At 44.0% G+C, this 19,327-nt stretch overlaps 1 protein-coding gene across 2 annotated transcripts in view; it reads right to left on the minus strand.

The window, feature by feature from the left end:
* Positions 1-19,327, minus strand: part of LOC119382788 (putative thiamine transporter SLC35F3) — a 227,731-nt gene that overhangs the window by 148,998 nt on the left and 59,406 nt on the right. For both annotated transcript variants that reach the window (XM_037650634.2, XM_037650633.2), the window contains exon 2: positions 1,396-3,248. In XM_037650634.2, the coding sequence (XP_037506562.1) occupies positions 1,396-1,598 (203 nt within the window). In that variant the 5' untranslated portion in view covers positions 1,599-3,248. The remainder of the gene's footprint in view (positions 1-1,395; positions 3,249-19,327) is intronic.

Consider the following 19,327-nt stretch of genomic DNA (forward strand, 5'->3'; position numbering starts at 1 on the left):
CACCCAACTGCTTGTAAGAGCGGGTCTCGAACGTTTATGATGTTCGACGTATTACTGACCGAGACGCAATAACAAACACATACATTTAAGAAAGCCGGCCCGATGACTAACAGTTATCAGGAACAAAAAGATATGAGAGTTCGGCATTTCCGCTGAATATTTAAGGAGTCCGAGTTTGTTCAAATAATCACTTTAAGTTAACAAATTTCTTATCCGACCCTTAACGACGACAATTCCAGTCAGCACATCGCCACAGGCTGCATTTCGCAACTGTCATAATTGTCTGACGTACACCTCCCGGTTTCGACGCACTTGCTGTTGCAAAATCGTTCGCGCGTCTTAGACAAATTATTTTCAAATTCTTCCCAGACGTTCTTTGCTGTGCACGTATTCGTCTTGGGACGTGGAACATAAGTTCAAGTTAATATGCTTTTGTTCGCCCACTGCGGATGCCTGGAGTGCAGTAGTGCTGTTCAAGACTTCCATACGACTATGCTTGCGCTAGTAATCACTGAATTGCGCCTGAAAGGAGCACAAGCAAGCACGTCGTGTCTGTTACGAAAAAAGCTCTTACACTAGAATTATTTGCTAGAGAAAATTCCGGCCAATCGAGAAACTGGACCTATCATTAGCGAAAATGATCGGCTAATGGAAAATGGTGCCCCCCCCCCAAAAAAAAAAAAAAAAAAAACATTGAGGCCGCTCCGCTCTAGTGGTGCCGAGCCACTAGTGTGAAGCTGGGCAGACTTCTTTGTTTCTATTCTTTCCTTCTCTCTTTCTTTCTTTCTCATTTTCCAGTATTTCCTATCTTTTTTTCTTTATTTATTTCTATTTATTTCTATTTTTCTTCCTATTTTTCCCCTTTCTTTCTCTTTCTTTCTATTTTCTCGCTTGCTTCATCTTTTATTGCATTTTTATACGTGGTTTTGTCTGCGTTACGCCAAGCGACGGCAGCATACGACAGCCCGGGCCCCTAAAGTGCTCCGCATTTTTAAAAAAAGGAGCTTTATGAATTCGGCCCCAAAAGCTTTGCGGGCGCGACCCTTCGCTTCATTTATGCTCACTGCACAATACCTACAAGCTAGCCAGAGTTCATAAATACCACTTTACATCAATTAAGTTCTTGCTGCGATCGTTTTAGCGTATAACATATATTTACAAGCGCTAGCACATTAGGTTGGCAGCGGATTATATTTGTCGTAGCGATTCTAATTTGTTTGTGCACCTTTTTACTTTGTACTTTACTTTGTAATTGCATCGTTGTCTTTTATTGATTGATTGATTGATTGATTGATTGATTGATTGATTGATTGATTGATTGATTGATTGATTGATTGATTGATTGATTGATTGATTGATTGATTGATTGATTGATTGATTGATTGATTGATCTACCTGTGCAGGGACATTCGTCCCTTGGCGAGCGTGGGTGTGGTGGCAGCGGTGGGCGTGGTAACCGGACTGGCATCCACGGTGAACGGGTCAGTGTCCAGCGTGATGACCACGGCCGGAGGCGGAAGCTGCTGCGTCTTCGGCTTCGACATGGCTCGGAATGCTGCCGCCAGATTCGAACGGGAACTTTCGTCGCCTAAACCCATCCTCTTCGAGGCCTAAACCTCAATCGACTGTCCCTGTTCACGTTACGTCCCACAACCGATGCTTTACGACTGACCTCACTGTCACCTTCCGCGGCCCATTACAAATGCCACATGACCTGTTTGGTTCGGTGGAGCTGGATACAGTGTACGATTATTACTTGGCATTAAACAATTTGTTTTCGTATACTTTACACCTGGGCACCTAGATGGCGGTCAAACTATGCTTACCTAAAATCTTCGTGGACACTCCCGAGAGCCATGTGTGACATGTGTCCTTTCCACACACTGACAATGGAAGGCTGGTAGTAAGTCATATATCTGCAAACCCTTATCGATAACTATATTTCTCGGGGTTGCGGGGCTTCTTACTGTGCCTGTTCATCCAAGATTATTCCGCCTGCTCGCAATGTGTACACTGTGTTTCGTTCTTACGAGGCTATGGATTTGATTGTGCATAGTTACCTTATTTACACAGTGAGGTACTGTGCATTCTGACGTATCTGAGCTATTAATAACAGGCTCTAATTTCTTCGTAATTCATTCACGGTCTCTCGCTTTTCCTTGCGGCGTCTAAAAACTTGATATACGCACCTAAGTTTATCCCTACCCATCTCGAACCTATTGCATCGTGTGCTCTTAGGACTTGAACGAATTGCTTAGTGTTTAGAAGTGAAGCTTAGAAATGAATTAACTTGACTGATCTTTTTTTTCGTCTTTTGAAAAGTGCGCTCAAAACGTACGGTTTAGGAGCGTAGCGCACACTGTGTAATCCCTTTCGGCCACCCGACGCACATATCAATTATTACTTGATCGTTACAGCTAATGAAATTTGAAATGGGTGCCGAATAAAATTTCCTGCTGTGTATGTTTCTCAAACAACAATCATAGCTGTACAAACCCAGAAAAATATTGTATGGGAGTTACTTATAGCTGAATGATTTTAGCTGTACGAAACTTATTCTGTTTTTCTTTTGATAAAATACGTTTATACCGAAATGTTGTCAACTTTAATAGGTACTTAATTTTCGCACGTCATTAAGATTTTGGCAAACAACTTTTCAGTGTAAAAGAAAGGTGAATGCTTTAGTGAAGACAAAAACAAAATGATGTATCGGGTCTTTCAACATAATGTCGGTGAAAAGCAATTCACAGTTCCTGCAGTGTCCAAAATAGAAACGCGCTATGAAAGACTTATTACCTTGAGCTGCTCTCCGCTACCGTATATTCTAACAGTGGATAGTTTAAAAATTATTGCATTCCTTCTTCGATTCGCGTGCACCTGTGCAAAAGGCCACTACTTAAGTCTGCCCGATGCTAAAGCCGTTTTTACGTGTGACGTAGATTATCTATGGTGAACGTGACGTTTAGTTTGGTGCGCCGTTAAATATTTTTTGTTTTACTCCTTTGTCTTCTTCAGCCTTAGGCCTATCTCGTATTTATCTGTCTAGAGCTCAGCTTCATTTAATAATCACTGCGAGGCGTGGTCGTCGACTACAATTATCGTAAATAGATTAGCGGCGTTGGCGATGAAAACGCAGTCCGTCTCTTACGGCAGATTCAGCAATTGTATTGCGGCATGAAGACACCTTCGCTCCTTTGAAATGACTCTGGTACTGAGCTCGGAATACGATGCTTGTCTTTCAGGTTAACCTGCGAAAAAAAGAAAGGTAGGGAGGAAATAGAGGCAAATCAGTTGTGAGCAGTTATTCTGTCCAATTGGTCTGTTGTAACGGTAAATTGAGTAACTCCGGAAGAAAAACGACAGGCAAAAAATATCGCGCGTGAACATTGTCTTTTCCACTAGTTGATATACTAGGTCCATGGCCATCAAAGGTCCGCCATAAAGCAACGAAAGTCCTTCGACGCTCCTTTAAGGACACTCATATTTGTGATGAGTACGGAGTTATCTGCATCGCGTTTGTGCATTGCGCTTGTGTGCGCCGAACATTTAGCGGACTCTCAGATATACAAATCTCAGATATACAAATAAACAAAAAGACTCTCAGATATACAAATAACATTAAACAAGACACACGTACCCAAAGTAGACAGGCTCAGGGTGCTTGGACTACACATACAACGAAATAGACTCAATACACGCACCATAAAAGCACTTCAGACAACTGTGGACCGTACTCTACGCCTTATAGGCAGGATATCTAATAAGCACGGCGGGCTACGAGAGGCAGAGCTCATCCGCCTAATCCAAGCCTTCGTCCTGAATAAGGTCACTTATTTTCTCCCTTATCTGTATCTTTTGAAAAGAGAAGAGAACGAAGTAAACACCCTCTTACGCAAAATCTACAAATTCGCTCTCGGAGTACCCGTTCGAACGTCCACCGACAGGCTCATGAAGACAGGCACATTCAACACCTTAAATGAACTCATTGAAGCTCACTTAACCTCACAATATACCCGTCTCTCCAACACACAAACCGGAAGATGCATACTCGAAACTCTCAGTATAAGGCCAACTCCAACCACTAAAACTAAACACACTATTCCTCACCAAATACACATGAACCTACACATCCCGCCGCTCCCTAAAAACATGCACCCTGTGCACCACGAGCAACGGCGACGACAGCGTTCAAAAACTCTTGCAAAGCGATTTTCTACTTCTAAAGAAGTGCTTTACGTCGATGCTGCCGAATACAGTACCGCTCCCTTTTTTGCCCTCTCAGTTGTCAACTCTGAAGGCCAGATAGCTACTGCTGCCTCCATTTGTGCTTCATCCTCAGAGGAGGCGGAGCAAGCGGCTATTGCTCTAGTACTTACCATTCCAAGTTATTCACTTATCATCAGTGACTCTAAAACTGCCATCTACAATTTTGGAGCGGGTAGGTTGTCCAAAACCGCCCTCTCCCTCCTCCTGGCCCATCCGCCGCTACAAGATACCGCTTTAATATGGACTCCCGCGCACGCGGGCCTTGCCGTAAAGAAGCGGCTCACGCCAGCGCCCGAGGATTTACGGTCCGGGCGCAGGCGTTAGAAGAGTCAAGCTCCGTTTCCACAACGGCTCCGTTTGCTGCGCGGGATCGCCTTCTAACATTTCACGACATCTGCAGCCACTACCGCCTCGGCCGTTTAACCTTTCCGCCGCTAATAGCTAAATCCCCGCGCAGGCGCGAAGTGCTGTGGCGACAACTGCAGACTCGCGCCTTTCCCTCTCCTCACCTTCTTCACCTCATGTACCCCTGTCTCTACCCACCCTCTTCTTGTAAATATTGCTCCGCAACGAAGGCCAATCTCAGTCATATCATGTGGGGCTGCCCTAAGCACCACCCTCCCCCGTCCCTCCGAAACATATTAAATAATGAGGAGCAGTGGGAGGCTGCCTTGCGCAGCTCGAAACCCGACGTCCAGGAGGCCATCCTGGGTTGGGCAGAGAAGGTTGCGGAGGACTACCGTGTGTAGCAACCTCCCCCTATCTATATCCCTTTGCCCCTTTCCTTTCAAAAGGAGAAATAAAGTTTTTACCTACCCTACCTAGCGGACTCTGTTAAAACGAAAAATTTTGAACTCAGTGACGGCAAGACCATATTCTTTTTTTTTCAGTTTTATTTTACTCCTAGTAAGCAAATGAAATGAGGTAGCCGTCGCCAGGAAATGGTGACAACAAATACTTCATTTATTTTGATTTCAATAAAAAGAATGTGTTATGTGTCGTGGTGTTTTACCTCTGTCCTCATTCATTTAGTGCTACTCAGTCTTCCTGTCATTAGTGAGTAGGGGAACATATGAATCGAAAGGCTGTTTTAATCGGTAAATACGATGCACTTTTTTTTTATAAATGTCACGTCAGCGTAATAGATCGCATTCACATCTGGCCCAGTCATCCACCACGCGTTATTTGCATTAAACACACATACCTGCCCCGGTGCACTACATTCCTGCTTGTATTTGTTATTTTCATTACCGCTATACATCCTCACCTTGCCACTTGACGTATATCAGGATTACTTATAAGTTATCGCAAAGTGCCCACCGTGCGGTCTCCTAGTTTATCACAACAGTAGTAGTATAGTCAGGCGCGTTATTAAAAAAAAACTGGAAAGCTGGAAAAAAACTTCCAGCTAGCTTAATAGAATCGCTGCGTCGCGCCAGACTGAATCAATCTATAATGTACAAGACGAGAAACGAACCAGCCGATTACGCGATGAATCTCGGCAACAAAAGTCCAGCTGCTGCCGTCCAGTCTCTTCATGTGTTATTCATGCCAACTGCGCCGTATGCTTCATGGTTGAGACGGTCTACCACGAGGGATCAGAGATATCGTCGCGTCTGCGAGCGCAAACTGCATTGCGTAATGGACAAAACGTTGGTTAGGGCGGATGATTGCTGCTCTGTCGAGACGAACAGGATCGACGACTACTGCGGCACGTGCTGATCTGGTTAGGTTAAGTTCGAGTAAATTATCTCGGTTTAGACGCTTAGTACACGGCCGATAGCCTGTGTATTGATTTTGTCATGTCTGCTTTGCAAGTTGAAGTATGGAGCACAATTTTAGGATGCAAAGGCAGGTTCAAGGGCATTAGTATTCGATAAGTTGGTGTTACGCTGCAGAAAACATAAGCGACTATCCAGCACAATAAAAGAGAGGAAAACGCCGATAACCATGTGTGACGTTTAATGGTCCAAGGTCTAGGTATGGCGAATGCTTTAGGAGAGAAAGGCGCTAAAGGGCTTCCTAGGCCGAACTAGAAGGCACCGTCATTCGCAGGGCGACCTTCTCAGCTCACGGTCTGAAAGCGCGAATAAGACGGACCTGCGTACTGCGGGACTACACGAACAGGTTTAGCGTGTCGTCTATGTGATGTAGATACGTATTCACTCATCACCTTATCGTCATTCATGAATATATTTTATTCCTCTGCCATCTACTGCTTAGAGTAACAGTTTCTAACTACAGGGCCTTCTTATGTACATACATCTCTTGGTATTCTTGCCGTATCATTGGCATATGATAAACCAATTATGATTCTGAATTAAGAAAGACATCGTACAAATCGAATAAGAGGACAGCATAGGAAGATGAAATGAAGAGTAAGATTACAGACAAGGATTTTAAGAAAAAGAACTTATGCGCTGAAAGAAAAAAAAACTACCGTTGATCGCAAATAAAGTGAGAGAGTCTATGTATGGAAACTTTAAAGTCTATTGAAATCTCTTTGATTCTACATAATTCCTGTATCTGCTGTTTTGAGAACTCTTGGGACACAACGTTCTCTTTCTCTTCCCTCAGGATTTTGTTAGGCTGTTCTAGACCACGGGAACCTGGCGCGCTGCAACGAAGACGAAGAAGCACTGCCCCGCTATTCGGAATCGATTGACCTCGTCCTGATCCTATGACCGTGTATGCAGTGGTGTACATGACCCTACGAAGAAGAACGTAGGGCGCATAAAACGCACCGCCGCAGGCGACGAATACGAGCGTACAAGGGCAAAACTGTCCTCCCTATATCAGTGTACGTCACAGGCCGATCAAGAGAGAACGGCGCCCTCCCTCTCTTTCCTCGTTAATCGACGCTTGCCACACTGCCTGTGTCGTGCAACCTGGATCGAAGTGCCCACCGTCTATTATTAGCCATACGCCCCCCCCCCCCCCCCCCCGTCACACACGCATGGCAGCACATCTCTCAGTATGTGTGTTTGCGTCTGTGACTTCCTCTCCCTCTGGACACAGACAAGTGGTCGCGCTTGATGTCACCTGACGTGCGTGCCTCTGTTTTCCTTTTTCGCCGCGGGAGGCACATGTGGCTTTCGCGTCGCCAGTTCGTCTCCTGACGCGATCGATAAAGACAACCCGGAGGTGTCAACGTAGAAGACGACTGTTCGACAGCGCTACAGTTCATCATCGTCGCAATTCACGCTCGATAGTCTTGTTTTTTTCCTCTGATTTCTTTACGTCACGGCCAGGATCGCTTCACTTCTGCGTGCTGTATACCGTGCTAATGACTTGAGACCGCATTAACAAAGATCTTCTTTCGTAAGACCACGCTGCCATTGACCAGCTTATGCATCTGGCTTATAGTATGCCCAACGGGAGGATAGCTTGAAATTTTCTTTTACGAAATATTTCTAACATATGAGGTTCTTGTGAATACGAGCCTTGGTCTGTGAACTTAGGTCTACATACATTTTAAAAAGTGTTTTTTTAACTGTTAGTGAGAGAAGATTCCAAAAAATTGTGGCGTTAGACCACGCTGCAAGATACTCTCGCATCGTGCGTTAGACATATTGTTAGTGAAGCCGGAGTGTTGATGGTGAAGATCACTTACAAAAGAAAATGCTTGGGAACTCATAATAAAACATGTTGTTGGGCTAGTTTGTTCGTAATGTGCAAAAGGTAACAACTCAAGGCAAGGCGAAGAAAACCTGTACCTCTTGTGTCTTCGCCTTGCGTTGCGTTATTGCCTTTTGCACTTCGGTTTTTCCACGGCTGTTTGCTAAAGGCGCCTTCGTTAATACTACGCCCAGCATAATGACTGCATGAAACTTTCTACTGCAAACAATTTTCGTGTAAGAACTTTTCTTTTGTCAGACGTGCCATGCAATGTTCTCGGTGGTTATTTGCGTTCTACGTGGAACGAAGAACGTAATAAAGGGCTCGACATGAAAACAATGCGCAACGAAGCGTTCACAAAGGAAGAAACACAAACGGAGAGTACGCTTGCTTCTCTTGTTTCCCTGCCTCCCTTTGTACAAGTTTCATTGCGCAGTTTGTACTTGAAGCTTCAGCGTCGGCTTACTCTTATATATAACTTCATGAAAACAAATGTGAAATACTTGCCGTAATAAAAGGATATTACTGGAAACAAAAGTGAATTAAAATTCGCTGTTTGTTTTGGCATCACTGATGCTATTTTCATGTGGATTTTGTGGCGCTTTCGAAATGCTGAAATAAACGTTCGGTCCGTAAAAAGTATCCACGCCCATCATCGTTTTATACCCTATAAGCCTGCCTTTACTATCTATCTATCTATCTATCTATCTATCTATCTATCTATCTATCTATCTATCTATCTATCTATCTATCTATCTATCTATCTATCTATCTATCTATCTATCTATCTATCTATCTATCTATCTATCTATCTATCTATCTATCTATCTATCTATCTATCTATCTATCTATCTATCTATCTATCTTGAGACCGTCCCCGCTACTGAACTGAGAATCCATCCTGTTCCGCACACCACGCTCAATATCACGAACAAACGTTGAGTGTCATACGCGACCGGCGCGGTACACAGCCTTGCGAGTTAAGTAAAATTCACCGTCTCCATGTACATAACTACAGTTATATTTAGGGCTGAACGCTTGCGCGAGACCGTTATTCAAATAAAAAAATAAACAAAAAACTGCTAAATGACGAAAAACAAGTCCATCACTCTTGCGGACGGTGACGCAAGTTACGAAAACCTAGGCAACGTTTCTTATTTCTTTCTTTTTTTCCGCTGCGCATTGCGTACGCCTCGTAAGAGAAATAAACATCTGTTCGAGCTGATGCCATCTCGGTCGCTCTTTCAACGTCCGTTCCACGCATCTCTACCCGTGTTATTTCTATTGCTTCTACACGATATTCCTCCGACATTTTTTTTCTTTATTTTTTTCTCTCTGATCAAAAAAAAAAAAAAAAACCATCTGCTCTCAGCAGGTTTCTCAATACTCTACTTGTTGGAAGCAGCCTCTTCTTGTCCTGAACGAGCACAATCTGGTTTTCGTTGGCAACGCTGCCAAAAATATAGAACGTCCGTATTTAAACCTTCATAAGGTGCGGTTCCTCTTCAAGAATGCATACCTGAGGCAGTGCGTCCAAAATATATTGCCTCTTGCGAAATCTAGAACCTTGTCGGCGTTCCTCATTGCCGACACCACCACGGTCCGCGCTTTACTTTATCTTTTCGTTAAGGCTCTAGCGCTTGATAGAAAAAAAAAACTGCGTATCTCCGCAGTTTAAAATTGCGAAACGTCAATGCTGCATGTTAGTGCCACGAACGTCGTCTTCTTTCTCCTTTGCCTAAATTTTCTTTGTGTAGTTGTGTTTGTACTGAGGAAAACGAGTAAGGGGGGGAAAGATTATGCTTCACCAACAAGCCCACGCGTTCACTGTGTTAGTGTGCCGCACCCATTTTTGATAGCTTTCGAGATTCTTCGCCAATGTTTCTCTTACCATTACTCAACCCTCATCAATTTTCTGTTGGCGTTATTTTCTTCTTAAATTCCTTACCCTCGTTCTCTTCACGTGCGCGAATCTAGAAGCTGTCAGGATAAATAAAACTGTTCTGCTGATCTCGGGCAACTTTACTATATTGGTGCTGCTTATCCTGTTTAGGATACGCTACGAATTGTTCTGTCCCTTTCTGTTTTGCACATATATTTCATATTAGGTCTCCGAACCTGTAGTCGCCGCGGTTGTACAGTGCTCGACTCCCTTGGCGGTCGCATTTCGATGGAGTCGAAACGTTAGAAGCCTGTGCACTTAGGTTTAGGTGACCGTTAAAGAACTGCAGGTGGTCTAAATGTCCGAATCCCTCCAGTACAGTGTGCGTTATTATCATATCGTAATTTTGGCACATAAAAACCAAGAAATTATTATTATTATTATTATTATTATTATTATTATTATTATTATTATTATTATTATTATTATTATTATTATTATTATTATTATTATTATTATTATTATTATTATTATTAATAGGTCTCCGAACCATCTGAACTGACGTGTATGTCCTACGTGTCTAAAACCTGAGCTCAAGATATAGGTTACAGCACGTTTTACGGAGACCAGGCTTCCAGCTATACCCGCACCAGTGAATGTCAGAAATTATACTTGTATTTGGGTGTACGACAGTTCGTAGAAGATATCTATAGTCGGTTACAACTAAGAAATGCAAGCTCCGCCCACAGCCGTTGCAGTCCCACCCACAGAGCATTTGCATAGGTGCCCGATCCAATCGCATTTGCTCATTTCCGTGACGTCAGGCACCATACGCGCATTTCAGGCTGGTGGTTTTCTTACACAGACACATGTTCGCGCCGCTGGTTTTCGGTCGAAAACTCCAGCTCCCTGGCAAGTTTCAGCAAAGATTCCGGGAAACGCAATATTTTAAGTAGGGACGATGAACTTTTAATTGTTAATATGCGCAGAATTTACATAAGCAGCGAAAAAGTCCTTATGGTTACAACGGAAACAACCAATCACGACTCTTTCACAGATGAATGGCACGCGAGCCGCAGTTCTTGGGGCGGAGCTTGTGTTTATTCTTAGGTTGTGACTGTCTATAAATGTAACGAACATGTAAATATGCGACGTGCTGCGTGACGACCGCGATAAATGCGATAATCAAACGACTAAACCGACGTTATGCCGAACATTCGCCTAAACGAATTTCTCAAGCTACAAATGCGACTCGCGCAAATCGCGTCCGGGAGTGCTTTAAATGTTAACGTGATCAAGTTGAGCGGTGATGAATTCGGAAAAGAAGAAAAGGCTAGCAGAAAACGCAGTACGAGGTTCGCCAGACTATACACCTTTCGAAAACAATGCACATCAAAAATACGTCGACGTCGTTTCGAAACGCGAACAAGATTGAGAAACATCGTAATGCGTAGTGATTCGAGATAACGAAAAAAACGTGATTAACATAAGTATACTACGTAGGCTGAACGAAGCCTAAAGAGTAACTCCACTCAAAAGCACTAAACCTATAAGCCCACTTGGGAAATAGTTTTTGTGTTATTGTTATCAATCTTGAAATCGCTTATTAAACAATCACCATCCAAGTACTTCGTACAGATGGTTAACGAGCGAAGCTGAAAAGTGCGGCCCCGGCGTTTACCACGAGCTGGGATTCATCGAAAAGAATTCTGCTGTAGCTATTCATTTCTCTATCACCATATTTAAGAGATGCGTGCTTTAAACTCTGCATTTGTTGGCGTTAGCTTAAAGGATAGTAAGAACACCTGAATGATTTAAGGGGTAGTGGTCCATGCTGCGAAGGCTATCATCCCTAGTGATATACGCTGATGAAACCTGAAGAGAAACTAGTGCAAGCGCGGAGACCCTTCGAGGTTGCGTACGTTAGCATTGCTTCTTCGTAATAGTTTCTGCGCACTCACGGAACGCCGCATTTTTCCACCTCCTAGCCGTAGACTGGTTCCCCGTAAATTACAACGCGCATTCCTTTCTGCTTATCTCTCTAATTCGAACGAGTTATTACATAACAAAGGGAAAGCGTTACATTTGTATCGACCTCGTTTATTTTATTTTTTATTTATTTACATATACAGCCGTCTCTTTGTGAGACACATAAGTTGCTTGGAAATCCGACATAACATAGGACAAATTAGCATGCAAAGTAACGCAAAACTGCGTGAATGGGCAAGCAAATAGAAAAACATGTTATACGAGTGTGCGTGTAACAAATCAGTACTGCATCAAGAAAGGCGTGTTGAACGGTAGAAAAAAAATCACATTAATATACAAAAAACGCACATCACACTTATAGTTCATGAGACATTTGACGATGAATTTCTTCCCCAAATTGTGCGGAAGGTAACTGCCGAAGTGCGCCGTCAACACCATTCCAGAGTTCGACCGTGCATGGGAAAAATGGGAATCTAAAACTGTTTAAACGTGCACGGAACGGGACAACATTAAGGTTGCGATGGTACGTCCCCGCAGCTGCGTCCAACTAATTTCTATAACAATGAAGTACTTGTCACCTTGGTAAACATGACATGGACTTAATTTATTGGCATTTCTTCGACATCGGCGGAACACAGACACCTCAACAGGGCCGACGTTAGACACAAGCTTATTGAAAAGCAACAGACACTGGAGCCAAGGAAGGTATAGGGGACGTTGTTTTTAGCTCTTTAACTGTATCGTAGTAATTATTATATAAATGTGAAGAAAGCAAAGTGGACGAAAAGACAACGTGCCGCTGGCAAGGGCCGAACCTGCAGCATCGGACGCGCTAGCCGAAGTTCTCAGATTAGGTCCCTGCCAGCGGCAAGTTGTCTTATCGTCCCCTTTACTTTCTTCACATTTATATAATAATTACTACGATACAGTTAAAGAGCTAAAAACAACGTCCCCTACGCCTTCCTCGGCTACAGTGTCGGTTTTCACTAAGGTTTTGCGTAACAAAAAAAAAAAAAACGAGCCCTCAAATATTCTTCTTTCGTTCAAAAGGGTCTCTATATTGCTCGAAAGCCGCCTGCAATTTGCTCGTTGCTCACATAAACTCGAAACTACTGACATCCGCGCTTTATTCATACACGCTTCCTCCAATCGCATAGGAGTATCTACCGCGGGGGCAAGGGGGGCGCTAGCCTCCCACTGAGAAATATTAGGGAGGCGAAGCCCCTCCACTTTCGACAGTGGTTAATGTCGGCTGCAGAGTGGGAAACTAACAAGTCAGTCAAAGTTTTGCTTGAATTTTACTTGAAAGCAGCAATAACGTAATTATGTAATAAAATTTGACCTACGATTCTGCTGTGACGACTGTACTCCGTGTGTCATGACCACGCACTGTAGGCTACCTGAGGTGTGGGCTGCCTATTCCACGCTTGCGCGCCTTGCGCTCGGGAATTGCAGATGAGGCTATCGCTCAGCAGGGGCTCTATAACATTACAGCAATCTGCCATGATTCTATTCTGTTCCGCCTGGCCTGAAATTCAAGTAATCGGCGACGCAAATATGGGCGGGAGCCAGTAAACGTTTCACAGCCCGATCAAACGCCCTCCTTTTTCAGGATATTCAGTTTCTTTCTTTGAAAATTAATAGCATCGCCACGGCTCCATATCCAAGCTGCGGTGAGTTGACGAGTGTACAGAAGTGTCCAGTATTTTAGTTGTGCCTATAGCCAGGACAGCTAAAATACATTCCCACTTTAGTCTCCGATTAGCCTGCTTCACTTGGCTGATCATATGGTAGCCTGCAGCGATCGTAGCGGCTTGTAACAAGGCAGTGGACTCGAGTAAATTGAGAAGGCCAGCTTTCTAGCTTGCCCCGTTACTTGATCTACCTCATCAGGGAGATGATCAGCGTCCACGGTTTTCTGGACTAAGAAGGCTGCCTACCTACAAAGGATTGTGTCTGTTCCTAATAATGTTCATTTCTCTCTTTACCTCTCTGTCGGCAACGATGATTTCCCAGAGAGTTGTACACGCGCTAAAACAGCTCAACGTCGTTATACTGCAACTGGAAGTATCTATTATACACATATGAATCCATCTCGCCCACTGCTATAAGCAGCCGCTGCCAATGTGATTGGCGGGCAGCCTTCTTAAATTACGTTCAGAAAGAGACACTGTCTGGCTATTCCGAAAAAAAAAGAGTTATTGTTCAGCAAAGTAATATGCTGCTTATTGTGCACACTTCATTTTAACGCCGCGAATTTTCCCAGACTTGTGACGTCGCGTAACAAGGAGGCGATTTTATAGCACATTGAAAATTTTTGATGAATAGCGAAGAACCAATGCTAAACAATAAGTCGTATTGAAAGTAGTTCATAATAATTTTTTACGCAGTCATGCGTAAGTTGTAGTTACACGGTGGATTACTTACGCGTCATTTGTTGCGTCGTTTTACGAGCAGGTGCTGTGAGCATGACCCGGAAAATTTCGACAAATCATTAACAGCTAACGACCTATACGGAAGGAAACAATGCAGGGGAGTTCAACGTTATGATCGCACATTTTTTTTTCAAGGAAAGTTTGAGCCTACACAGTTTACGTAGGCAATTTACTTGGAGGAACACCGCTTTCCTGTCCACCCCCCACCCCCCCCTCCCCCCCAAGCTGGGAAAAGTAGGAGGGCAGGGAACGACACCTGGCATATAAATTCGTAGTCATTTATAGTCTTATAACTATACACAACCAGCTCAATGTGGTTTCCTTAAGTATTAAGCGACTGAACTTGGTCTTCTTCTTAAGAAATACTTTATATTAGAGGGCTCTAACAGTACAGAAATTGACACTCGGCTTATCCTCAAGACTTCTGCGAAGTACCTTGCTTTGTCAGCCACATGTTTTGTTTATTAAGTGAACTTAAGGTGCAAGAGTCATAGCAGGTTCTTCATACTCATCGTATCTACAACGCCAAACTAAGACTGGGAAGTTTGCTGATGCAATGCTCAGACGATCACGTTAAATTTCGGTGTACTTTTTAAACTTCACGGTAATATTTCCAAAATGTTATTAAACACTGCTGTGTTGTCGCGGTATAGTGCGGCCCAGCCTGCACAATCTGTTCGTGCAGATTCTTCCTTGATTTAAAAACAAACAGTTTTGAAAAGCAAGTCATGTGATCAGCTCTATAAATATAAAAAATGACCTCAAATCTAATAATATATATATATATATATATATATATATATATATATATATATATATATATATATATATATATATATATATATATATATATATATATATATATATATATATATATTCGGCGGACAGAGTGAGCGACGCAACCCTCCAGCCCCCCACCCCACTCGCGAACGAGTTGGTACGCGCCACTGTCCACTTGATCTCATCGCAACACAACCACCGCTCGAAACCAAGCAGCCCGTGTTGATACAATGACAACTCGGTCCTTGACATATGACGCATGTATCGTGTTCCGTCGAAGATGCCGGGATGTGAGTTTTGCAATGCCTCGAAATCGCACTCGCAGGTACTAGGACGAGGAACATCGCTTCGAGAGCCCCACCTGGTTTAAGCGTGTGCTCGAGATAAAACAAACTCCGCAGCACTCGAAGTAAACTATCGCGCTTGTTTCACTGAGCGTTGAAATGAGCAACTGCCTGCACATGCTAGCGTTATCGCAATAGGGAAGCAGTGTAAAAGATAAAGATAAAAAATTGTGCCTCCACACTGGTTCCATGCACGCAATCAGGAACTACAAGGTAGAGTTGCGCACACATGTTCCGCGTTTGCCAAGGCTCCATTCGTTGGCTGCGATGAGTCTCAGCTCCTGTTATTCATTTCTTCCTTTCCTTCTTCACGTCCTGAACACGTGATCGGGGGCTTATGAGTTGCAAGGTCATGTGTAAATCGGATGACATCTTACTCTGCGCGCTCTCTACTTCGGCATCGTCCGCACTCTCTGTGAATGACTCGACAAAAGCCACACAGATAAAAGTAGAGAAAATGAGGCTAAGTTAACGAGATCATATACGCGGTTGGCTACCCTGTACTGAGCGATCGAGAAATATTTTAAAACATGTGAATAATAAGGGAATAACGAACACTACGAATACGAATTATTGTGTGGACGCTGTGCCAGAGTATGTGAACGCATAAGTGCTGCAGTGTCACGCATTTGCAACTTATTGCACAAACCGGTGTTTGTTAATTAACGCAGCAGTGGAACAGCTAACCTTTCAGAACTGTTTCCACATAAACCGAACAAAGACACCTTAGATACTGTGCGCCTTTTCAAAAGTCAAGTCGCTTTGAAGGGGCCCATTGTAAAACAACGTTAGGAAACGTTAACTACGCCAAATAACATTAACAAACGACACTAACTATAATACATATAATTGCTGGAGTTTAACGTCCGAAACCACAATATGATGGTGGAGTTCTCCGGAAATTTCGACCACCTGGAGTTCTTTGACATGAACCTAAATCTAATTACATGGGTCTCAAGTATTTTCGCTAGACCACCCTGGTGGGTCACTAACATTAACTGAACTATAGGATGGGGCGTTGATGCTTTCACGTATCTTGTGTCTTTCGAGTCTACCGTCCCAACATATGGCCATTTCTTCTGCCCAAGAGTAGCGCGGCAAACTGCTTCTAACTAGACGTCCACGTCTATTTCGAACAAGTTCCCGTCAGCTGCCGCAGAACTTGTTGATGTATAGGGGCCAATTAAAAAAACTCGAATTTTCGTCAACTAAGATTTTTTTTAGAAAACCGTATGGGTTTCCTTGTCTTTTGCTTCAAACAGGTAGACGCGAGTTTTTCCTTTCTGAGGAGTTTGTGTTAGGTCTTTGACCTTATGCTAAGAGCGCGTCCGTGGTACTTCCTGTCCATCTGTCCCAATTCAGAGTGGAAGGCTTCAGCAACCTGAAGCTCAGGTCATCTCTTTCTGCAAACAAACCTTTCTCCCTTTCTTCCTGTATTTACTATTCTGAGGGCCTAAATTACAAAAAAAAATCACTTTCGATAGAACTGTTTCCAAGGAAAAACTCGCAGCCAGAACTGAAAATGTGATTGGCGAAGGTGGATTGGCAGCGCCAAAGCTCACTTAGGAACGTATAAAGCGTTGTGAATTTGTCTGCTGGCTCTCTTTCTCTATCTAGTCCACCGCGGTGGTGTAGTGTTTACAGTGCTCGGCTGCTGACCTGAAGGTCGCGGGTTCCATCCCTGCCGCGAAATGGAGGCAAAATGCTAGAAGCGCGTGTACTGTGTTATGTCGGAGCACATTGAAGAACAGCAGATGGTCAAAATTTCCGGAGACGTCCACTACGGCGTGCCTCATAATCATATCTTGGTTTTGGCGCGTAAAATCTCAGATATCTTTATGATTCTCTCTCTTTTTTTAGGAAATAACTCTCTTTTTTAGGAAATATATTGGCAAGTCGCTTCGGCGGACGCCCGCAAGGTAAATTAATGTTCCCGAAAGGAAAAACGTAAAGTCATCTGCCCGTTTACATCACGAAGCTAGCCGCAAATTTTCACGGAGTCTTGGCAGACGGCGAATCATTCGTACTGGTACTGGCGGGATTCGATCAGCATCTTGCCCCGCGATAAGCTGGCAAAAAGAGATCGGCGATTTAGTTAAGGCGTTGTGAGATGCTACTAAACGCGCGAACGAGAAGACAAGACAACTACGCATTATCCCTGCCTTCCAAATATGCCTTTCCTACAAATGCGTGGCTTTAGTTACATGAGGTTTGAGCTCAAAGGATGAGTCAGGACATCTCGCCTAAGAACAACAAGCAATCTCTTTGTGACAGAATAGACCCCTTGCTTGACCAATTCAAACATTTCAACTTCACGCGAGTTTTGTGCACGGTATTACTACGAATTTATAAGGTTATACGGAGTTATACGCAGTCATACGACGACGCGGTTGTACGCGGCGGGTTATAAATACTTGGGATCGACAATCGTAATAGGTCAGTCGCTTTGTTGTAGGTGATATTCTCAGCCACGAAGTAGCAAACAAACAAAAATGCCACTCGGTGACATTTCTTGCGACGCACTTGCTGTCTTGACGTGCTCGGAGCATTCTCGGGAAAAAAGAAATGTCATTGTTTCCGAGCGCGCTTCAGGAGCTGCATTTGCGATGCGAGTAACCCCGTAGTTCGGATGGCGTCGTCAGAGACGCGCCTTTAGCGAGGGTGTGAACTTTGGCAACAGCGTATACATGGGCCTTGCGAAAGCACACTCCACGCCTACAACATCGGCCTCAATTCATATACGCCGGTCGCGCAGCTTTCGGCGCACACGCGGCGATGCCGTTTCCCAACTGGCGCCAGCCCGGCGCTTGCACAACGAAGCGACAGCCGGGAAAACGACAGTGCATCAGCGCGAACGCAATACGCTACGCATTGTTTTCCTCCGGCGAGAAGGGGGCATAATATGTTATTTGTCCGCGGCGTTTCGAGACCGTTGTTTCCACACTACGGCGCCGAAGTTGCATTCGCAAGCTTCGTCTCTCATATGCATACTCTTTTATAGTCGTTCTTTTTATTTCCATTTAACTTGTCCGTCTTTTTACGTTCCCACGAAGCTGAAGATTTCTTCACTGCATCGCGACGTACGCTCGTTGCTGAAGATGTTGCGTGGAACAAGCGGCGTCAAGTTTCCGGAGAAAACTGCACCCGTCCACGTTTGCGAATTAACGAGTTGATACCGCAGGGCTGCAACCCGCCGGTTGCATTATTCAGGAACGCCTCAGAATAGTTGTTCATGCATATTAAAACGTGCGCGTTGTTTAAACAACGGTTCTCAACTCGGAGGTTTAACCCGTGTGCTGTCCTTGCCCCTCTTTGTTTCATCATCCTGCTGTGTTTTATGAATAAGGGACATAAACAGCTGCGAAGTCTGAAGCTGTCGAATTTCACGCCTTAATGTGCTTGCCTAACCCCTGGCCCATTCGTACGCTCAATAATGTAAACGCTCGACCAATTCTAATTACTTGAGGCTGAATTCACCTAGCTTCACGTTCGTTAGAAGTGTTTTTCGCTTGAAGGCCGCTTTGGCAATACGTACGTCATGATTGGTCAGCTCGTGCTTTTGCAAACAGTTATAAGGTAAGAAGCACTGCAGATGCGTGTGCGCATGCACGAATACGGGTCAAGGTCCCTAATACGCCGCCAGAGCCATTAAAGTTCGCTGTCTGCATAAAACGGTGAGTGGTACGCGTGTGGGGACGCCTGAGAGCATACGGATACCCTTGACATGGCCTTCAGCACTAGGTCACACAGGCATATCATTTCTTCAGTTCAGATATACATGTTTGTGACATTGATTTTTTTCAAGTGTCTCCCAGAGAGCGAAGTTGCTTCTTTGAAATGACTTTGTATATATACATTCAATAATTCCCAATAGACACGTCTCCTTGTCGCTTATTCTTTATTGACATTGCTTACTCGTTCCGATAAACTCTGTCAGTCAGCATCTAGAAGATGCACCCGCATGAAGAGAGATTAGTCGCATGGCAAAGGAAGGCAAGTAAACCAGGCATAAC

The sequence above is a fragment of the Rhipicephalus sanguineus genome, chromosome 2 (genome assembly GCF_013339695.2).
Source record: "Rhipicephalus sanguineus isolate Rsan-2018 chromosome 2, BIME_Rsan_1.4, whole genome shotgun sequence".
Taxonomy (NCBI): Eukaryota; Metazoa; Arthropoda; class Arachnida; order Ixodida; family Ixodidae; genus Rhipicephalus; species Rhipicephalus sanguineus.